Source organism: Stigmatopora nigra, chromosome 19 (genome assembly GCF_051989575.1).
Source record: "Stigmatopora nigra isolate UIUO_SnigA chromosome 19, RoL_Snig_1.1, whole genome shotgun sequence".
Taxonomy (NCBI): Eukaryota; Metazoa; Chordata; class Actinopteri; order Syngnathiformes; family Syngnathidae; genus Stigmatopora; species Stigmatopora nigra.
The window spans coordinates 8,301,602-8,322,334 of record NC_135526.1 but is presented as its reverse complement, the minus strand read 5'-3'; the positions used below and the strand labels follow the sequence as shown (position 1 = coordinate 8,322,334).

The 20,733-nt window shown below is 37.6% G+C and overlaps 2 protein-coding genes across 5 annotated transcripts in view; both read right to left on the bottom strand.

Moving 5' to 3' along the window:
* arhgap32b (Rho GTPase activating protein 32b) overlaps window positions 1-15,196 on the bottom strand; it is a 30,142-nt gene extending 14,946 nt beyond the window's left edge. For 2 of the 4 annotated variants that reach the window (XM_077741300.1, XM_077741301.1), the window contains exons 1-9: window positions 14,784-15,196; window positions 10,147-10,267; window positions 8,424-8,529; window positions 6,915-7,009; window positions 6,621-6,705; window positions 2,709-2,795; window positions 1,341-1,478; window positions 1,052-1,144; window positions 595-717 (exon numbers count right to left, since the gene is read on the bottom strand). In XM_077741300.1, the coding sequence (XP_077597426.1) occupies window positions 595-717; window positions 1,052-1,144; window positions 1,341-1,478; window positions 2,709-2,795; window positions 6,621-6,705; window positions 6,915-7,009; window positions 8,424-8,529; window positions 10,147-10,241 (822 nt within the window). In that variant the 5' untranslated portion in view covers window positions 10,242-10,267; window positions 14,784-15,196. The remainder of the gene's footprint in view (window positions 1-594; window positions 718-1,051; window positions 1,145-1,340; window positions 1,479-2,708; window positions 2,796-6,620; window positions 6,706-6,914; window positions 7,010-8,423; window positions 8,530-10,146; window positions 10,268-14,783) is intronic. The other 2 variants (XM_077741298.1, XM_077741299.1) reach the window with 2 other exon arrangements.
* Window positions 15,197-17,559: 2,363 nt separating this feature from the next.
* vps26bl (vacuolar protein sorting 26 homolog B, like) lies at window positions 17,560-20,640 on the bottom strand. The gene is made up of 6 exons (XM_077741203.1): window positions 20,301-20,640; window positions 19,367-19,523; window positions 18,987-19,151; window positions 18,702-18,877; window positions 18,464-18,606; window positions 17,560-18,138 (listed from the first exon to the last, which is right to left on the bottom strand). Exons 1-6 carry the CDS (start codon window positions 20,521-20,523, stop codon window positions 18,010-18,012), a joined length of 993 nt encoding a protein of 330 aa, XP_077597329.1. The 5' UTR covers window positions 20,524-20,640; the 3' UTR covers window positions 17,560-18,009.
* Window positions 20,641-20,733: the final 93 nt, after the last annotated feature.

The following is a 20,733-nucleotide window of genomic DNA, read 5'->3' as shown; positions in this document are numbered from 1 at the left end:
AAATACAGACAATAGATTATAATCCCTTTTCCACATTATTCATTTTACAAAGATATTATTCTATTATTCCACTTAAAATGGAAGAAACAAACAGTTTCTAGTTTTTTCCCCCTCCCCTCTCTTGAACACTGTAAAGTTGAATGGAATGCATTCAAATGCAAATGTACTACAATCTGCTGTAAAGCATAACAAAATTAGTGAGACCAGTGTTGTTGGTTTGTCACTAATAGTGCCAACATGTAAACAGCAAGTTGCTTGAATAATAATGTGCATAAATGAGAAGAAATTTTACAAATGTATGCACATGGTTTGCTTTTGTTCAGTGGATTTAGGAAAGATTTTCAAATGCCTGTGAAATATTGGTGAACTTTTCTTGATTTTGTAATGTTACACCCCCATATGCTCATTTCTCCCAAGAATAATTAGCATGTTTCATGATAAACCGTACTGAAGTTGATGTATGAGTGGGTTATAAATGCCGCATGTGTGGTGAGGTATAATGTTAGGTGCGAAATAGCTAGCAAAACCTCATCCATCCTAGTGTAGATGTAGCCTGAGTGAGAAATGGAGAAAGGGTTGTGTGCTTGGGGTCACCTCGAATGACAGCTCATCTGAAGCCTGCGCAATGTAGCGCTTGATGACATGAGCAGCTGCAATTGCTGGCACGTTGATGGATGACTCTTCGTGAACCAAAAGATGATTTCCCTTGTTGTCAACCTGGTAAACAAACACCACGCTGGTTTCTAATGAGTCATTTTAATGCTGATGCTAAAGCAAAAAAAAAATGAGAAGGGGGAGAAAAAAAAAGAGCTACTTTCAAATGGAAAAAAATAACTCGGTAAATGAGAAGTGGGAAGGCATTCAGTATGTCAATCAACATTCTATTACAGACTGAGCTGCTGAGTCAGCCAACCCCCACATAATTGTACAGCGTTAAAATGTCAGGCAAAAAATTTGGGAAGCATCTGCAAGAGTTTATGAATATTCAACTTTCATTTTTCGCCAACGCCACACACCGTTTCTGCTGCCATTGAGGAAGGTATATTCTTACCTCCATCCAGGTGAGGGCAGGCCCACAGTTGATCTTGTTGTCAGCGATGGCTGAAAGCCGTGAGAGGTAACCCGACACTAACTGGGAAACAGACTGGCATAACAGAAAACACAAGTGATTATGAGATGTGCAGGACAACAAGTACAGCTACCCAACTTCCTAGTTTTTGAAGAATGTTGCAGATTGTCTTGCAAACATCTTCGGAAGTCATTTTTTTTTACAGTCTACATGCAGGTCTAAAGACACACAGAGTAAAAGCATAAAATTGCGCCCGAGACATCGAACTCACCTCCGGCGGATCGGTCAAACTGTCCAATCTCGGCAGCTCAGGCAGCCGAGAAAAACGGCGATCATATATGCACAAGTGCAAGTGCTTATCCAAGACACGAAAATCTTCATAGCTCCGCTTCACAATCCAGCTTCGACCCTTTATCAGGGGGGGAAAATTTAGTTAGTCAAAGCAACTATTTTCTATTAAAAACAGAATTAAAAAAGCCAAGGCTGAATGAAAAAAAATATGGACCATAACTGTTGAATTTTGGTATATCTTTGATCCAAATGATAAATACATTTCCAAACTTCATAAATACAGCTGGTTCAGAGTAACTTTCTCCTGCATGCTATTAGAAAATGTAGTACATAGCTGGAATGAAGTTAGTTTTTTTAAAATATATTTTATATTAGGAGAAGCCCATTGTAGTATTCTCCAGAAGTTCTAAAACTAGCTTCTGAGGTAGCAGCACCATAAGTCTGTCATTCATTTAACATTTTGAACGTTAAGTAAAATACTGTCCAAGAAAGCCATTCTTTTTTAAGCTGAAATGAAACTCAGATGACTCAACCAAATGAAAGAAACATGTGGTGGAAAATCAAGTCTTTTGCTTTGAATTGGCCTAAAAAGTTCCGTGTGTACTAGGGCCAATGTCTGTGGACTGGGACGGACGGACGAGACTGTGGCTGCTACTACGCAACCCATTCAGGTTTTACTGTCCCACTTTCAAAATGGGACGACAGTTGCCCTTCCATGTCTGGCTTAAGTGAAATGTCACTATTTCTGTCTGTTCAAATTTGAAACTCAACTAGTTGAGAATCTTCATGTTTTTTGAATAGTAACTTGCTAGGGAAGATCCAACATTTTTCCAGTGGCTCTAGTAAGTAGATAGAAGAGCTTTCCAACTACACATACTTATGTGTCATTGCCAAGGACGTGGAAAAGGAATAACCACTGCGGATAGAAACTTGGAAAAAAAAATCTAAAATATCATATGAGGTGAGATTAGGGCAAAACTAGTCTTTAGCTGTAGTCGTTCAGTTTCTTTGGATTTCTGATAGTTCAAGCCAAAAGAATGGCTTCCACACTCCTGAATATGAAGATGTTCATTAATATGTGCTGTCCCTTATGAAATAGATTAAACTCAAACGTGACATTTTAAACTAAAACTACACTTAAAATGCGCAATCATGTTCTGGCTTAATACCTGCAGTGCTTTTCATATGTTGGAACAGTAATTTGCATATTTAAGTGTTTTGTAAAATGAGTATTTTGTAAGTAGAAGCATTCATATTTAGAGGTACCACTGCATAAAGTCATTTTGTTAGTACACAATAATGGTTGTGTTAGTGGTTCTTCATGGTAATTGGAGAAATCAAGTCTCACCTGACAAAAAATATGAACCAAGTATACAAGCTCCTTGGACTCATGGCTGTTCCGGGTCACTTCACTCTGTTCATCACCGAGAGACAACTGGAGAACAACATTTTTTTTTTTGTAAGTGTTAGTCATTATTTAACATTCATTATTACACAGTACTGTTGAAAGTAATGAAATACTACAAGACTTTTCTGAAACTGTCAAACCACGTGAGTTAGGGCAACAATCAACAATCCATTTTGGAAAAAACTGTAAAACCAATGTATGAAGAAAAAAACTTTTCTGCTTTTGTTGACTAGCTTTAACAAAATTGGTGTGAAATGAGTAAAACGCCACTTTAAAGCTGGGGCAACCCTCACTTTGAAACGACTTAATATCTGAGAAAAATCCAATCATTTTTATTATCACCATAAAAATTCTAGTATAACTGACTTGAAAGATGAATATAATGTCACAATCAAAGATAAATAAATAAAAAAACAAAGAAAAACCCTAGAAAATGAAATGCCAACAGGTTGTCTCACAACTGCACTCTAAAGAGCACATAGACTATTAAAGGTTACTCTAAAGATACACAGCCATTTCCAGTGGTGCAGGAAACCATAAACACAAGAGCGCTCCAAAGAGCAATTTGATCCCCAATGGAAATAACATTATGAGCTAACAAGTGCTCCTTTTTCACCCAGTAGTTGGTCCTCATTATAATCACAATGCGATCAAATAGCACTCTACACTTTCCAACAAGATCCATTTCCGTGACTCCATCTTATGCCAGAAATTCATACTTATTCAAAAAGTATCAAAATCACCATATGCCTCACTTTCTATGCTTATCAACAAACACACTACATACACAAAACTCTACTAAAAAAAGAACAACAATGCTTTAGTACTCACTGCAATGTCAAATTTGAGTTTCCCTTATTTTTGACATCTTAGTTGCCACCCCACTTTCCTTCCCTTCATACAGTGGCGCTTTACGCCAACACCCCCCCCCCCCCCTTCATTGCCCGACACCTGTCTCCAGTGTCCTTTTCTCATCCCTTCACAGACCCTAGTTTCACCCCTCAAGAGCACATTTCCAATAGTCAATGTTAGCACTTCCGATTGTTTTACAAACAGTACTCTCTCTGCATTGCATTTAGAGAAAAAAAAGAATAATACTTGCAGATTTAAATGGAGTGAGTTGATATAGAAATAGTCCACTTCATGACTCAGTCAGCCATCCTTCCATTGTGATGGCCAAACCCAAATTCTTCTTTCATTTGCTTTCAGGATTTCTTTTGCTGCGCTCTAACAACCAACAACAAACTCTGGCCATCACGATAAATCAGCAACACAAAAGAAAAAACAAAAACAACAACTTTCAGGCTTTCTTTCCTTCAGATTCTACCACGTGTGTTTGGTATCGCACATGCTATTCTCTCCGTACTTCCTTTCAGACTGGGGGGGCTGACATGCGAGTTCACCCCTCCCCCCACTGCTCTCATTTTTCCCTCCCTGGTTTGTACATTCCACGGACAAAGAGCGAGGATGGATGGAGCAAGTATACACGCAAGGAGAAAGTGGACAAATGGGGGTGAAACTTAAGAAAAAAGGGGAGGATGGGTGCACTTTTTTTCTTTTTTTTTTTTTGCTTCACAAAAACTCCACTCCCATTAACTACCTTCTTGCAAGGGCGCTCAGCAACGGCATATACCGTGCAAGTCTAAAAACCAAAAATCTACTGCAGGCTTAAATGTAATCATTACTGACACTGATGTCGAAAGCAAAATCTCATATAGCAATGACCTATTCAGTTCACCAACTAAAAGAGATAGTCCACTTTATCTCACAAAGATCAACTGTGCTTTCAAGCTGAAATCAAATGTCAAAAAAATACTGTAGATTCGATCAGCAGCTATAACTTATTATGCCATCCACATCCATATTTAATTACATATTACAAAGAGCTGCAGCTTGGGAGTTGGGTGAAATATATGCAAATAGTCACAGACACTGAGGAGGATATATGAGAGCGAAGAGGTCACTAGGCAGCCACCCGAAACCTGCAAAAGTGATTATTTGCTGACTTTGGTGTGTGTTATAAGAGTTTGCTGCCTTCATTTCACCACAAAAGGAGGGAATTCCTTTTTTAATTAAAAAGGGGTGAAATGTTTAACCAATTGCTGATTAAAATGCTAAATTATTTGAAGTGGTTGTAGGAAAAGCAGAAAAACTATTCACTGGCGATGCACTTAATTTAACACTTCCACAATTGTGTTATGCCCGAGATATCAAAAACATGATTTGACTTTTGACAAATCCAAAGGAAAGTGGGGCAATCGTTCCACTTGGGCTTGAGAAAGCTTTTAGCATTCAATTATTCATCACTATAGTAAAATCCCACATTTCCAATTTGAAATCAGTAGACTGCCCCCTTGAGCCATTCATGAATACTACCAAGAACCTCCCGTACGTTGATGGCTGTGATATTTGCAAAACTGGTTGTAATGTTTTGTTTTTTTAATACATTACATGTCTGGTCAAGTAAACATGATAAAGAATATGACTAATAATAAAGACCAAAAAAATATTGAGGAGTGCCTCAACTAAATCAATTGTAATATCTAACCAATGTTTACCAGAATACTTTGCCTTGTAAAAGAAAAGTCTGTGAGTAAACATTAACAAAGAATGACTAATAATAAAAATATTCAAGAGAAATCAATAGCTTTTAAAAAAGCCAGTTTTCCCTTAACCCACCCACTTCCAATTGAGAGAGCAAATTCAAAAGTATACGCAATAAAGAGGAAGGGTGAATCGACTGAATGTTTGAGGCACGTGCAAAAAAAAAAACTGGGAGGGAGGGATCAATGAGTGCAATTCAACTGATCTTTTGTTACATCAAACCAGGGCAGTGGGGGTCTAACCAGTTACATCATCCACAGCAAGAAAAATCCACACATCCCTTGTGTGAGAACATGTGACAGGGGTTTACCATCTTATATACAGTCAATAGTGCGCCATATGTTTTTTTGTGGAAGAACAGACCCAACAATCATAAGTGAAAAATAATCAGTCTGTCTGACCTTTGGGTTGAACTCACGTTTGTAATTGTCAAAGCCGTTTGTGTATGTGTGCGAGCCTCGGTGCATCACTGTGCACTAGATGATGGATTGGATCTCAGGAACTACAGGGAATTCTTTTATTTGCATCACTCTTGGGCTTTTGTGTGGAAAAAAAAGTGAGTGAGCCGTCGGAGTATATTGTGTCATGGTGCTCAGCCGTAAATTGATGGAGGGGGAGATCGATAGAAAGATGGATGGGTGGTATCAATACAGACAAAATGAAGTGCAAAGACATGAATTGATTATGTCAGAACCTATGCGTGCACCTAAGACATAAAACTAGGGATGGACCCTTAAACAGTGAAGTGTTCGACATAATAGGCTGAACAAGGTGTCAGTTTTAATGAGACAGCTGATTGCCCACAAAAAGAAAAACTACTGCTGAAATAATTGTGGAGTCTAATTGAGAAAAGATATACTTTCCCCTGGTATGTATAAATATACTACTAGTCTACTAGTGTTTTTTTCAAGAAAAAAAGCTCAATGAGCAGATCTTCAGCTGACGGCATGAATCATGACAATCATTAATTATTTCAATGGCCTCAACATTAAATATGAAATGATTTTTACTGTTTATATTGGGAATAATGTTGAGAATACAGACAAGACAAAGCTTTCTTAAGAATTAGTTCAGTACATAATACCTTGACAAACGTGTTACTCTGTTAATAGATGCTGAATTTCAACTAATAAAACTGTTTTTTCATTGTAATACCCAGTTTTTTGGGGTTTCCCCCCCCCCAAAAAAAACATTTCAAATGTTATGATATTTAAACAGTAAAAAGGAAAATAATCAAATGGGGATTACCTGAATTGTGCCAAAGTCCACGTTTTCATAATGAAAATGAGCACATTCTGCCAGTTTGGGAAAGTGGCCCTTGGTAAAACAAAGTCTAAACGAAAAACACATACAGGTGGTCAGGAACTAATTTGTTGTGACACTTGAGAAAGTCCAAGGTACAAACACAAAAAGTGAGAAGTGTATATAGGGAGGGGAAAAGAGACAGCAAATAACACACAAACAAGGGTAAATCGACAAGAACAGAAAGAAGTGAGGGAGATTAGCTGGCCGCGGTGTCTTTGTAGGGGAGTGTCTACTAACTTTTTAACATTCTTGACCTTCATGCTTGCGGTGCTGCTGCTGCAGGAGCGCATAAGGGGCTCGGTTCGCAGCTCAGGGATCTCGGCACTTCTTGCCTGGAAATCAGTCATAATGAGAACAAAAAAAGTAAGTTTCATTGATTGGTGATGCATTTTTTAAACAGGGGAATAAAACAAAAACATGGCCAGTAATTAGATGGAAATAAAAACCCATTTAAACAAAGAAAAAAAAATCATATCGCATATTTTAGGATAGTAAGGGAAGTTTATTTTATTTTTTAGTAATGCACTTTGGGCAACACTGGCTAACTAAAACCTAAAGTACTCTATTTTTTTGAGTAATTTTGTAACCTGCACATAATGAGCATGTTGTTTCCTAGAAGTGAGGCAGCAGTATAATTCCTAACCGCAATTTGATGTAATAATGCATCCTCAGATGAGACACAGGTGTAACCACAGAGACTCAGTGAACAAGTGAAGTGCATGAAAGAGATGTTGATCAAAGAGAGGCCATGAAGCTTGATCAGCAGATGTTTTCATTCTTTCTGTGTTTTCCCAGGAATCCCTTTATAACGCCAGTAAAACAATATGCATCGGTCTTCTAAGGGGCAACGATGACACAGGTGGATGAGCGAGTTATCCTTTCATCTTGCGAATTTATTATTCTTATGTATTGTTTTTTATTTATTTATTCTTTTAGTATTATGTTTGCTGTACTGTGTTGGAGCTGATCAAAGTCAAAAAAACAATATCAAAGAAGTTACTTAAGAAAATTGATCAGGAAAATATTAACGACAATTGTTTTGCCTGTCAGTGTATACATTTGACAAATATGCCAGCCTGCTGAACAATTTTTGTCACTTCGTTTAACCACTAGACATGAATAATAAATGCTGTCAAATGTTTAATAAAGACAAATCAGACAGGAAAGGCCTCTAAATTCAATATTGATTAGCACGGTGGGCTTCTTGATTCCGCCCAGAGGCAGGCAAACGCATCAGACTCCAACAACATCCAAACCACGTCTTGATGTTACCATGGAGACGGCCTCATTTTCACTATACTGTTACAACAAGTCAAATCTAAACCTGACACTCACTCGAATGGAATCAATTTTGCTTCTTTGTATATAAATAGAATGGTATTATTTATACTACATGTTTACCACCGTTTCCAACTAATTAAAACAGTTATACGTACATCAGGAGACAATAATGAACTGCGTTACTATAAATAATAAATAATGAATGAATGAATGGTGCTGGAATGCAATGAAATGAAATCCGACATCGAGAAAACATTAAACATCTTGAGTAAATCTATATTTGTGCAAAACCAATAACCATTTTTTTTAATGTTTTAAATTGTTAGTAGGGAAACCACATTGTCTTCTCAGATACTGTACTCAAGAAAGTGTTCTAAGGTACAAGCACTTAGTAAAATACTACAAAAAAACATTATCATCAGAGTTGTCTATTTCAGTATACATCAATGTATTTGTGTGTCCCACCATAGCACTGATGGTCTCTTCCCAGTCCGGTCTTTCTCTGGGATGTATAAGGGCCAGTTCAGGCACAAAATCGTCCTCCTCCGGAAGCCGTCCAAATCTTAGCCCCCTGAATGGATCAAACACATTACAGTAATTATTTTGATACATTTTAACCTAAAATATCACAGAATATTTATATTTACACAATTGAAACAAACTTTTTTTGCAGAAAGAAAGTATCTAATGACAGCGAAAAAGTATTATAGTACTACTCTTAAGAGGTCTCATTAAAGTCAACGACAAGTAGTGGTCCTCTGAGTAAATGCAGCCAAAATAATTAGAAGAGTAAAGCAAGGTTTTTTTTTAATGCTGCAGTTAATTAGTTTAGACAACCCACATTAAATGGCAATGGCTGAAAGTACCATTTTTTTGGCAATATGAACTAGTTTAAAATAAAAAAGGATTACATGTTTTTATTTAACTTTAGTTTTTTTGTTGATGCTGTTGGAAGTGCCTTAGGCCATGCTGACACATTGCAGCCCTCTCATTCATTTTCAATGGAGCCCATCTGCTGCTGCACGATCCGCAGCAGGACAGTAAAAATTGCACAACAAACTAATTTGAAGATCTAGGAAACCCTGTGATTGAATGACAACCAGTTAAGAGTGTACTTCACCTACCTTATCTAGGGGTAAATTCCAGCATCACCACTATCCTCATAAAAAAACCTCAACTTAATTCTGTTATGCTATCAAAATATTACAACTTTGAAACATTCATTAATGTGCACTGTCCATATCAAATAAGTAAATATGCAATCGTGACCTAGGGAATTTTGTTAGCTCTTTAATACATGCATAATCTCTGTCCTATTATCCTGCTTGGCTCACCAAACAGCCAGAATGGTCATGCTATTACATGATTGTGGAAAATTACACCAATCAGGTCAGAGCGGAAAAAAATAAAAATAAAAACTTCCATGGAGCCCACCTGTGTCTGATGTCTGTCTTTACAACAGCCAGCAAACTTACACATTCTATTGTATATTAGCATTAAGTTAGTTAAATATCTAGGGCTGTAAACTGCGGTGTCATATCAACATTTGACTTTTTTTAAGGTAATGTTCACCATTTGACAAACCCGTCAGTTTCCAGCTAACGGCGGATCTAAAATCTGAGGTCAAACTACAATTTTCCCGATCTATCTGAAACTTAGAACAGCCCAACTCTATTCCAGCTGTAACAGATATTAACACCTGTCACCTAGGTACTACAGGTTGAAGGGATGTGGGCGGCGACTAATAAGGAGGTGGGATGGTGACTGTGCAAATTCAGTTCACCAACTCAGCTGCTGTGCTCAGGCATGTCAAGCAATAACTCCTCCTCCACCCCCCCCCCCCCCCCCCCCCCCACATGCATCTACTGATAATAATTCTCCTTGATGTACATACAAAGCCAAGTAACACTCTCGCAATCATGGCCACTCCAGCACATGCATGTGCACACCGGCACAAACAGCAAAGTGACACATCCAGAGCATCTGCCTCCTAATCAGTGGTCACCTAACATGCACATAATCGCTGCTATGAACGCTGCAGACTACAAACAAACTAGCATGTGGAGGCTAACCCTAATGTGAGGTGTGGTCTTCTTCTAACACACACAAATCTCCTTGGAAGCTTGCCTCCGGTGTCCGATTTGCAGGCTTTTATCTGGTGCAAATGTATATTTTACAGTCAACTTACCTGTCCAAGATGTCAAGGCTGGACGTGGCTGTGGCTCCCAGCAGTCCAAGTGCTGCACCACCCACCGCTGCGGCAGTCCCGCTGCCTGCCTCCATGATACTGACTCACTGCAATGTGTAGCCTGCCAAAGAAGTGGAAGAAAAGAGAGAGAGAGAGAGAGAGAGAGAAATAATGAGAGAGAGAAATAAAGAGCAAGAGATTGTACACAGGGGAGAGAGCTATGGAGCTTGCTAGTAAAATGGGTGGAGGTGGGGACCAATTGAGAAAAAGCGTAAGGTAAAAAAAAAAAAAAAAAAAGGTTGAGCAGGAGAGAGAGACCGATTAGATTAAATAAATCAGATATATGAATGCAAAAGGAAGGATGCTGAATGAGGTATGGGGGGGTCTGGGATTGTGACCGACACTCATGAGAGGCAAATTGCACATTTGCTAAGTAAAAGAAATGCATGAATTCAATTACAGTCTGTGGATTAAATAAAAAAAAACTGCTGAAAGAGTTTATCTAAAAGATAATGGTTAAAGACTGATTCATGGCATGGATATTGAAAGGCATTTCCGGTGTAATTGTGACTATGCTCTGATTACCAAACACCAAAAAAATAAAAGTTCTCTGCTAATCACCAAAACATTTTTTTTTGATAACAAAGATGTCATCCTAAAACGACTAGAATTTCTGAATACACCCACCCTGGCTGCCAGAACTTGTGATTATCAGAGCAGAACATCCATAACAAACAGCAGTTTCCAAATTAAAAACACTATCAACTACAAATTACTATTATTTTATTGTAATCTTTCTGATGTATACTGGAAAAACAGTTTTTTTATGTCAAACACTGATGTCATATTTGAGGAACAAGTACTAAAACAGTTGTACTACAATCCATTTTCCCGACACTTTTGGGAACATATCCAGTGGCCTGTCATTTATCCATCTGTCTGCCTATTTTCTTGAATTTCAACCCTAACTTTGTGTTAATTCCATGGTCTGAATGACAGTAATGCACACAGTTTTACAGCTATAACCATCCAAGTGAGGGCATGGCAGCCCATAGTGCCAAATTGAGACAATTGATCGACTTTTTAGCGAAATTGCCCAATCTGAAACCCGTCAGACATCAAGTGACATGACAGAAGGTGACTGAAATGAGTCACTGAGGAACAACATATTTTTGTTCACTTTTCAAAGCAGAAGCGCATTTCTACAAAATGGGTAACTAATGAAAGAGTGCAGATATCGGACAAGTTGTTGGTAAAAAAAAAAATCGCCCCATTCAAAGACTGCATCCATCATTTTCAGTGACAATCTATCAAGCTGCAGGTACATATAGATTACAAACCTAGATAGGTACTTAACTTATTTAATGATTTGTCTAGCTTTTTGTGCAGCTTTATGCAACCTGTGCATGACAGTTGGTTAGATTTCCACCAGATTGCTCTGAATGTGTTGGTCCTTTAGTGATGTCAAAGATTTTCTGTTGTATAATACTGTTCTGCAGCCAATGCCTAACAACAATGTGTTCATTCTCTTAATCTTTCTGCTTTTGTTATAAAAAAAAAAAACTAGCTGCCCTCCACCTCTAACAAGGAAAGGATGTGAGTGATACTCAGTTCATTTTGCCAACGCCCGAAACCTCATTTGAAGGCAAAATATTCTCATACATTGATATGCAAATGAGACAATGACATCACCACAGCACTTCTTATTCAGTTCTTAAAGGAATTGGCAACAGCTCTTAGTAATCTCCATATGATTGTACCCCTATAAAACAATAATCCCTTAATATTAGGATGTTTGACAGAAACATTTTTATGCCCAATGATGTAGATACAGGTAAAAACCTGAAATATCCAGTAAAAAAAGATCCTTAATTGAAAGTAAATTAATTTCTAAAGCCCAATTTTTTAACCATATTCTGGTCCTCTAAAAATGGGCCTGATTTCGGATCACATAAGATTGAGTGAGCAGAATGCAACCCAATGTCTACGACATCAATACAATTACTTTCCATCCCAATCCAAAAACTGGATAGTTAGATGAATGAGGTTGCATTTTTATCTAATTTGTGTCATCATTTGCTCCCTTTTCTGTATAACATTCACTCTCTGGAGAATGGATGTCAGAAAGGTCACCTTGTTATTTCACTTCCCTTTCATTACATGAATACAAAGAAGAATGGTGTGAGGTTTAAGAGCCAGACAAAAACACCGAAGAGACCTGAAATGTGCTGCACTGCAGCTCAATTTGAATTTTGTTTGTGTATGTCGTTACATTTGGCAAAGTTCTCTGAAGCCTTTACTATCCAAAATGAATTTTGAAAACCACAATATGAAATCTTTTACCTTTTTGGGGGAATCTGTAGTCATTTGAAATAACACTTTGAATTAATAGATACATATAAAAAGTATGCATACACGTGATTGGGCCTTTGAATCAACTTATTGTCAGAAAAAGTCATGAATGGAAACCATTTTGATCAATTCTGATCTCATTAGTTGCCACCGAGCCAAGAATTGTTTACGGAAGACCGGAACCTCTATTGGGATGTCACGGCACCCTTTTTAAGGCGACCAGGCAGAAAGGGGGCCAGAAGGGAAATGCATTTTCACACTAGGATTAGAAAGCCTGCAACTCTTTGCTTGTATGCTGGAACTTTTGAAGCCTGCCCAGATAGTCTTTCGCATAATTTAAGAACATAAAGAAAGGAACCTAGACTTTCACAATGCACTAGTATCCAAAGCTTGGGGACATAGATCAAGACTAGTTTTGTGCATGGCCTCTAAGAATAGAGTGAGGGAAGAAAACTTTTGCAAGGTTGGGACAGTTTCACAAAAAAATGTGTCTTTCAACTAAGGAGGGATTTATTTGACAATATAATTTTTTTGTATGATCACCAATATCAACCTATTTTTTCTCCAATCTTTTAATCTGGATCTGAAATCACCCAGCCCTACTTGAGCTTTGCCTTGCTTTAGTTTAAGGGTGTGAAAACGGATAAAATAACTTATAACTTGAGGTACGGCATGTCATTTTAGGTTTTGTATCAGTGGTCAATTTAACTGACTATTTGGTCAATATGACTTTTAATTACAAATAGTCACTAGGGCACTCTTTTTGAGCTTCGCCATGCTCGGAACGCTAGCATAACTTTCAGTTCACATATTTATTTTCTTTCATAAAAGCCAAACACTCCGTGGTGCCGACTACAAACGGAACCGTGACTCCAAGAGCACAACACGATCAAGTGCGTTTTGTCAACTACTCTGCAAGACTGCTGTTATTCACGACAGGTTTTTGGTATGCAAGATGTTTTATAGGCTTAAAACAGGGGTCACCAACTGTAGTTTAGTACATAAGGCCCTTCTCCAACGCACCTAGGACCAAAAAATTTGAATTGTTAATAGATTTCTGGATAGATTGCTGATGAGTTGATCATTTGATTTAAAAAAAATGTGATGGACTGAAGCCGCAAAAAGTGAAGGATGACACTTCATTCTAAGACCATTTTTTTTGTCCTGTGCAGGTAGACGATATCTGCTTAGGGATCAACTTTTGCCGACGAGCCCTTGTGTGCAATCCGACCGTTGATGTGAGGTCATCACAAGGCGTGGCACAAATGTTCTCACGCTTGGCATGTTGTTGTTTTTTTGTTGCATTTTCATTCTAACTGATCTTCAACATCCAGGACAAAAAAAAATCCCATTTTTTTGGTGGAATACTTATTTGTATTTTTACCTATCAATGATCTACATTTGTATGATGTATATTGACTTATACGGTAAAATAATAATGCAGGGTGCTTTCTGTAAAGCATTGTATGTACATTATAAGTGCATTTTATATTACCGAAATTCGAGTTATTTAGAAGTCAGAATATTTCAAAACAGCTTGAACAATAGAAATACAAGTTTTCAATTCATTAATGGTAAATTTGTATTCTGGGCAGTCAATGTTGACAGAAATAAAGTAATTTTGGGAGAAATTTGATGAATGTTTATTGATTCACCATCAATGTGTCGTTTATGAAGAGTTCATTCATCTACAACGTATTCCAAGATCAGTCTCCAATTTATTAAAAATAGATTGAGCGTATATCACTGTCAATGTCAATAAAACATGAGCCTAAACATATAATTCTCCCAGTTTGAATTAATTGGATGTCTATTATTTAACTTAGAATAGTTTTGGTTTAGTTTGGTGCACTTTAAGTTGCATGTGAAAACCCAGTAAATACAAAAGAAAAACAAATAAACATTACATTTTCTTCTGAACTGTGAACATGAAAGATGACACCTCCCATCGGGGGGGATAAGAGGTTGCACATTGTTTGTTGCCTATCAGACAACTTGTTTGGCAGCATTGCGATCAGAAAAAAATATTCAAAAATAACATTTAGCTAAAACAGAAGCCAGAGAATGAAAAGGATCTTCTCCCCACTGGTGGACAAATTTAGTCAACCCATTCCAATACCACGAGTGAGGAGGCATGCACGCCATTTAACTGAAGCAGATCTCAGATCTGCTTTACAAACACTATTTGAAACTAAGATAGAGCAATATAATATAGTGGATATAAACATCATTGACACACCTGCAAAAGAAATAACATAAACATGAGTCTGCACAAGCAAAAGTACCTCAGGTTAGCGTGTCGATCATGTGGCGTTTAAGGACCACCGTCTGATGGCGAGTTTAGCTTCCCCTTCCGTCTGGTCTTTTCCTTTTCACAGTATCAAGGATATGTCCACATCTTGTCTTTACTCTGAAAACGGGTCTTAGGGTGATTTTTAAAATCTTAATTTAATTTTTCTTAACGATTTGAAAGAAGCGGCACCGACCCTGCACTAAACAAAAAGACACCCCAGCAGCTCACCAGGAATGTCTACTCTTGTCCAATCCCAGTGTTGTAGATAGCAGCATACCTTGGTCAAACTACGTATAAAATTAAACTTCCTTTCATTTGATTGATGGTTAGCTATTTTTCCACATTTAGAAGAGCGTTTGGTTGCTCCCTCCATGTGCAAATTAACAACGGGAGCAGGAAAGTGATTACAGCGCAAACCAGCGGCCAGTGATGCATTCGGGAGAGTCGGAAATAATAGTATCAAAGTCTGACTTTGATACTAGTAATTTTCTTTAATCCATGGCGTATACGAGTGCGACGAAATTTGCACAAATATCTACTATTAATGACCTAAGTTTTAATTGAAGATGCCAATTATGTATTGCTGACAGTGAATAGCTTTTGGACAATATTTGGATGAGTTTTGGACTCAATTTCATTGTCATTCATTCATTTTCTTAACCGCAAGGGTCGCAGGGGGTGCTGGAGCCTATCACACACGGTGGCGGACAACCATTCACACTCACACTCGTACCTTGGGGCAATTTACAGTGTCCAATCTGATTCCCATGATTTTTCTGAATGTGGGAGGAAACCACAGCACCCAAAGAAAACCCACACAGGCCCGGGAGAACATGCAAACTCCACAAAGAGGAGGACCGACCTGTTCCAACCTTTCACACTTTGCTGCATTATTCTGAATGTTTGGCTGACATGGGGAAAACTCACAAACTCTTGGAAACAGTAAATAAAGGATTTAGTTCATTGTGTTCTTTTACTCTGACTGGTGAGATGTTAGGGGTACTACTACTGCTATACTACTTGAATACAAAGAATAAAAAAGCCAATTTCTATTCTATGGCTCCTCGCACAAGGGACAGAGAGTATCCGTGTAGATAGCTCCAATGACGTTGACAGGGGAACAAGGTGCTTGAGTGGTACTTGATACTTGTAACAAGCAGATGGGGACGTGCCTGTTTTACTTCTTATGACACGTTTACAGGCCACCATATGAAGATAAAAACAAGCGACTCTTCCCAGGAATACCGTAAATCAGTTTTTATTTGGCAAAGCGAGCGAAAAATAGCTTTTTAGATATTTGCCAATTCCATGACAGCAAGAAAAAAAAAAGAAATAAAATACTTTTTGCCCCCTCTTTTTGTGTCTGGAAGACTGACTCAGTCATCCAGGAATAAACACATTTCACGTCATTTACTACGAATGTATGTATTAAATTCAGCTGCAAGAACTGCAGTCAGCAGATAGTATTGTGGTCTGTTCCGCCTGCGTAATCTCCCTTTTAAAAAGGTTTAGCAGCTTATGCAAAAACAATCATCATGTATTGAGGAGATGAGTCTGCAGCAATACTAAACGATGCGACACAGCAGGCAATGCTTTGCCTCCTGATGACTCGGGGCCTTACTTACATTTATTAACTTTTATGAATGATGCCCCCTGGCAATGGATGTGAGCAAATGTGGGCCATGGGAAACAGACATTGAAACATTTAATAAGGGATATACATAGAAAAAAAATATTGTCCCATTGTTAGCTTGCTTTTGGTTGCATGTACCTTTAACTTTATTATCAAATGTAACAATCTGTTTCCATGGAAATTAATGTAAATTAATGCATAATAGTTTGGCACCAGGTGAGATTTTTTTTGCATGAAAAAATAACAGTTAAAGGTCCCTATTGTAGAAAATGACCAGAGCATCATGATGAAATCAACCCAGTAGGTGCAACAATTAAATATGAATTTATTTTATTTCTTAAGTGTATCTCAAACTAGTAGACATTTCTATTGAAAATACCCCCCAAAAGTAGGTTTTTTTTTAACAATATAGATAACCCACAGATCATGTGGGACATTCAACAAAGAAACGTTGGTAAAATCTGCCTTTTTACTCCAAAGAATAGTTAAATATAAAAATAGATGCTGCTAATTACAATCTGCAATTAAATAAGCATTCAGTTCCATCGACTATTGTGCTACTTTTTCCTGAATGGGAACAGAAAATGGAGGCAAAATTGGAGTGATGGTCAATAAAAAGTGAAAATTTGTATTTGTCAAAGCTCAGCATAGGAAGAGTCTTGAGTATATTTTCAGTTGTATATTGTAAAATGTAATGGAGCTGCAATTAACAAATCAGAAAGTTTACTTTAAAAAGCCCTAAAATGAAAGCAATTTGTTCATTTTTCTAAGTATAGATGATCTCGCATATGTAACGCAATTTGGTCTTTCAAACCAGAAAAAAAAGGTCGGCTACAAAAACCTTCTTTGACGTTGACAGCTTGTCAAGACAGATGATGCAAAAGTACATTTTGATTACTGCTTATCACAAAGTGTGTTGAATTTATAGGCCAATTTTGAATATAAAAGTGCCATATAAATGTTTGCTGACTGAATTCAAATGACCACTGCGGGGGATAAAATGCTAACAAGTAACTTGATTGAGAGTATTTCCTTAAGCTGTCAAAAAAAATACATGTACACGATTTTAACTTCATTTTGTGCTTAGTGTGTATATACACAGACACACACTCATATATACATACACAACAATAGGTAAGGCATTGATTAAGTATTTATAAATGGCAGTAGATAAGGCATCAATTAGGTATTTCTACATGGCAGTAGGTAAGGCATTGTTAAGATTTGATACTGTTAAAAAAAATAAATGTAGCCATTTCTGTAGGAATGTAGAAAAATATCTCCAGCAAAAGACAACATCTTTATCACTTCCAACCTAGCAGGAAGAATTTAATGGAAAATAATTGAATTATCTTGGTGTGTATTTTGTTTTCTCCGAAAAAAATGGCCTTGATTGTAAAATAAGACTCCATTTGGTAAACTCTATCCAGCTAGGAAATCAAACCTGTTCAAAAATAACAAATAATAACTCGCAAGTACAAAAGAACCTTGCAATGTTCCCTTGATACACGCTTTCGCAGTAAATAAGCACAGCACATTCTCTCCTGCTGCACAAAATAATTAAAAAAAAAGAATATTCTCAACTTCAGCCATCCCCTTCATCAGCTTGACTTTTTGCGGCATTAGGTGAGCTTTCAAAGCGTTGAGAAGCGATAATGGCTTGATGAGACATGCTCTTTTTCACCACGTCACCTTTCCTCCAAAGGGTGATTTCCTGCAACATTTATAATGCTTCTTTTAAAAAAACAACAACAACAATATAACAGCCAAGTGGGTTAGTAATTCCAATAAAGGTGGAAGGAAATGCCTCATTGTGGTGTTTCTTTAACTGAATAAAATACAGAGCTGTCTAAACTTTCAGGTTTCAAGTATAAAAGTATAAGTTTTAAAATGTAGGATTAACTCATTGGCGATGAATAGCTACTGTATTATTCGGACTATAAGTCACACTTTTTTTTTGGATAGTTTGGCTAGGGGACTAGTACTCCAGTGCAACTTTTAGTTTGTGTCAGAATTATATACACAGCATGAAGTGGTACCTGCTGTTTAAAATATCGCCTCTCCTCTTCATCAATGAGCACCAAGTTGAGGTAGTAGCGCACCGAAAACTTCTTGTTTATGTCCTTCATGGTGGGAGTGATCTCATAGCCTGCCAGGAACAGCCTGATGGGGATGGACTCTCCTACATAAAAGGAACCACACATAGGCAAAATGCATAAATATACTTCACATAGCAGCGTTATTATCTGCCACTGCAAAACAAACTTTTCAAATAACCTCTGACTGGTGCGCCATCCATGATTTCATACTTGGCAATGGTATCGTTCTCGTGGTAGACGTTTGGCCCTGTGCCAGTTGTTTCTCGTTTAATGATGTCAATCTCCATGTGCTTGATTTTAATCCTCACAAGTAAGAAGTAGATCTTGCCTACAATCACATCTTTGAGATGGTACCTGCAAAAAGACATGACAAGTAAAAACCCTAATATTTTAACCTTTAATATATTGGCACACCCCTATTAACAACGTACAATAACTAGGAAGTTATAAATCATGGTCATACTTTGATTTATTGTACTCAAACTCTATGTGTAGACAGTCCTCAATGCCTACTTCCATCTTGATGGAGGAGTTGATATCAGGATAAGTGCTGAGCGTGTGAACGACAACGTCAACCTCTTTGGTAATGTCACTGAGTCTTCGGCTTATGGTGGTCCTCAGAAAATAGCTGGAAACAGAGAATACATTATGAGAAGAAAATCTTCTTCTTTTGCTGAGGAAACTCATTTCAGCCATTTGTATCCGGGATGTTGTTTTTTTTATTTTGAGTTAATTTAATAGATTAATAAGCACCACAATAATAATTAAAAAAATCAAATTCATATATATTAGTAGAGTGCAAAAATTGGCACACAATAGCCAATGCATTCAAGTAGAACTCACCGTAATTTGACATTCTGGCCAGTGTAAGCTTCATAGGGCTTTTCCACATGTGTGAACTCAAAGTCAAATGTCTGCGACTGTGTGAGCTCCCCTGGCCGTGCCAAGTCTTTCACTAGAGACACAAACTCATGGTGGTTTCCCCTGTCGTAGTAAAGCTCTGAAAGAGATTGATTTGAGGAATAAAATACATTACTCTGGATCAGATGGATGTTTATATTTGTAAATTTGAATAATTATCAGAATTTACATAATTTCAGGTCAATACAAACAACCAAAAAGTTTGAAAATCGGTTGAAAAGTGAGGAAAATATTCCAATGTACATGCTCCATTACTAATGTTGTTTTATTGAATCCCCCGACGCAAGATGGCCGACGCAAGATGACGCGTGGCCTTTTAAGATCAGAGGGCGCAACATATATCTAGACCTTTTATTTAAGATATTTATGTTCAGACCTGTCAAAGAAAGTAGTCTCTCAATAAACAACCAATTGTGGCGCTTCTTGAAATACTACTACTTCTTCGTCATGAAAAAATGAAACTTTATTACGAGTAAAAAAAAATTTGAAAACGAACTCCCGTGTGCATAGAACAGAAAATCTAGCAACCGCAAGTGTTATGTTTAAGGGTCAAAACAACAACAAGAACATTTTGACTTGTATACTTAGTGGTGTTGCATTAAAATGGATATTGCGGGAACGTTTGTAACTCCAGTTATTACACGTCATATTTGTCAGCTGACCCACGAGCTGTACACTCCGTCTGTCACGAGATCCCACAGACCTTATAAAGCTCCCCATAGAAGCAATTATTACCTTAAGATCCCAAAAGTTATTAAAAAATTCACGCGATGTAACTCCGAGCGATAGCTAGCAATAGTCCACCGTCCGCGACCAGACTCCCCTTTCTCAACTCTCAGGCCCACCGATCGCTTACCAATTTGGCCGATAAACTCGACCTTGATGCCGTTGTGTTCCAGTCTCTTTCCAGGGTACTTAAGTGTCACGTTGACCTTTCCCGACACCGTTTCTCCGTCGTAGAAAAGGAAATATTTGTCCTTCCTGCCGTCCTCGCTTTTATGCTCAGCTTTCTTCCTCGTTTCGGCATCATTGAGTATTATATCGATATCGGCACTTTGACCAAAACCAAAAAAACTCATCCCTGCTAATCAGCTATTGTCAATTAATGGTATTAAATGAAACACACAAAACACACACCAGAAGAGAAGTAAAATAGTGTGTTACGGAGAAGTAGCTTCCCAGTTGACGGCCGTAGTTTCTACTTACAAACTGCGCACGCGTCGAAAGTCATGCGCAATATATACTGTATAAACTGCTATCATTTAAAGGGAAAGTCCTTGCAATATTAG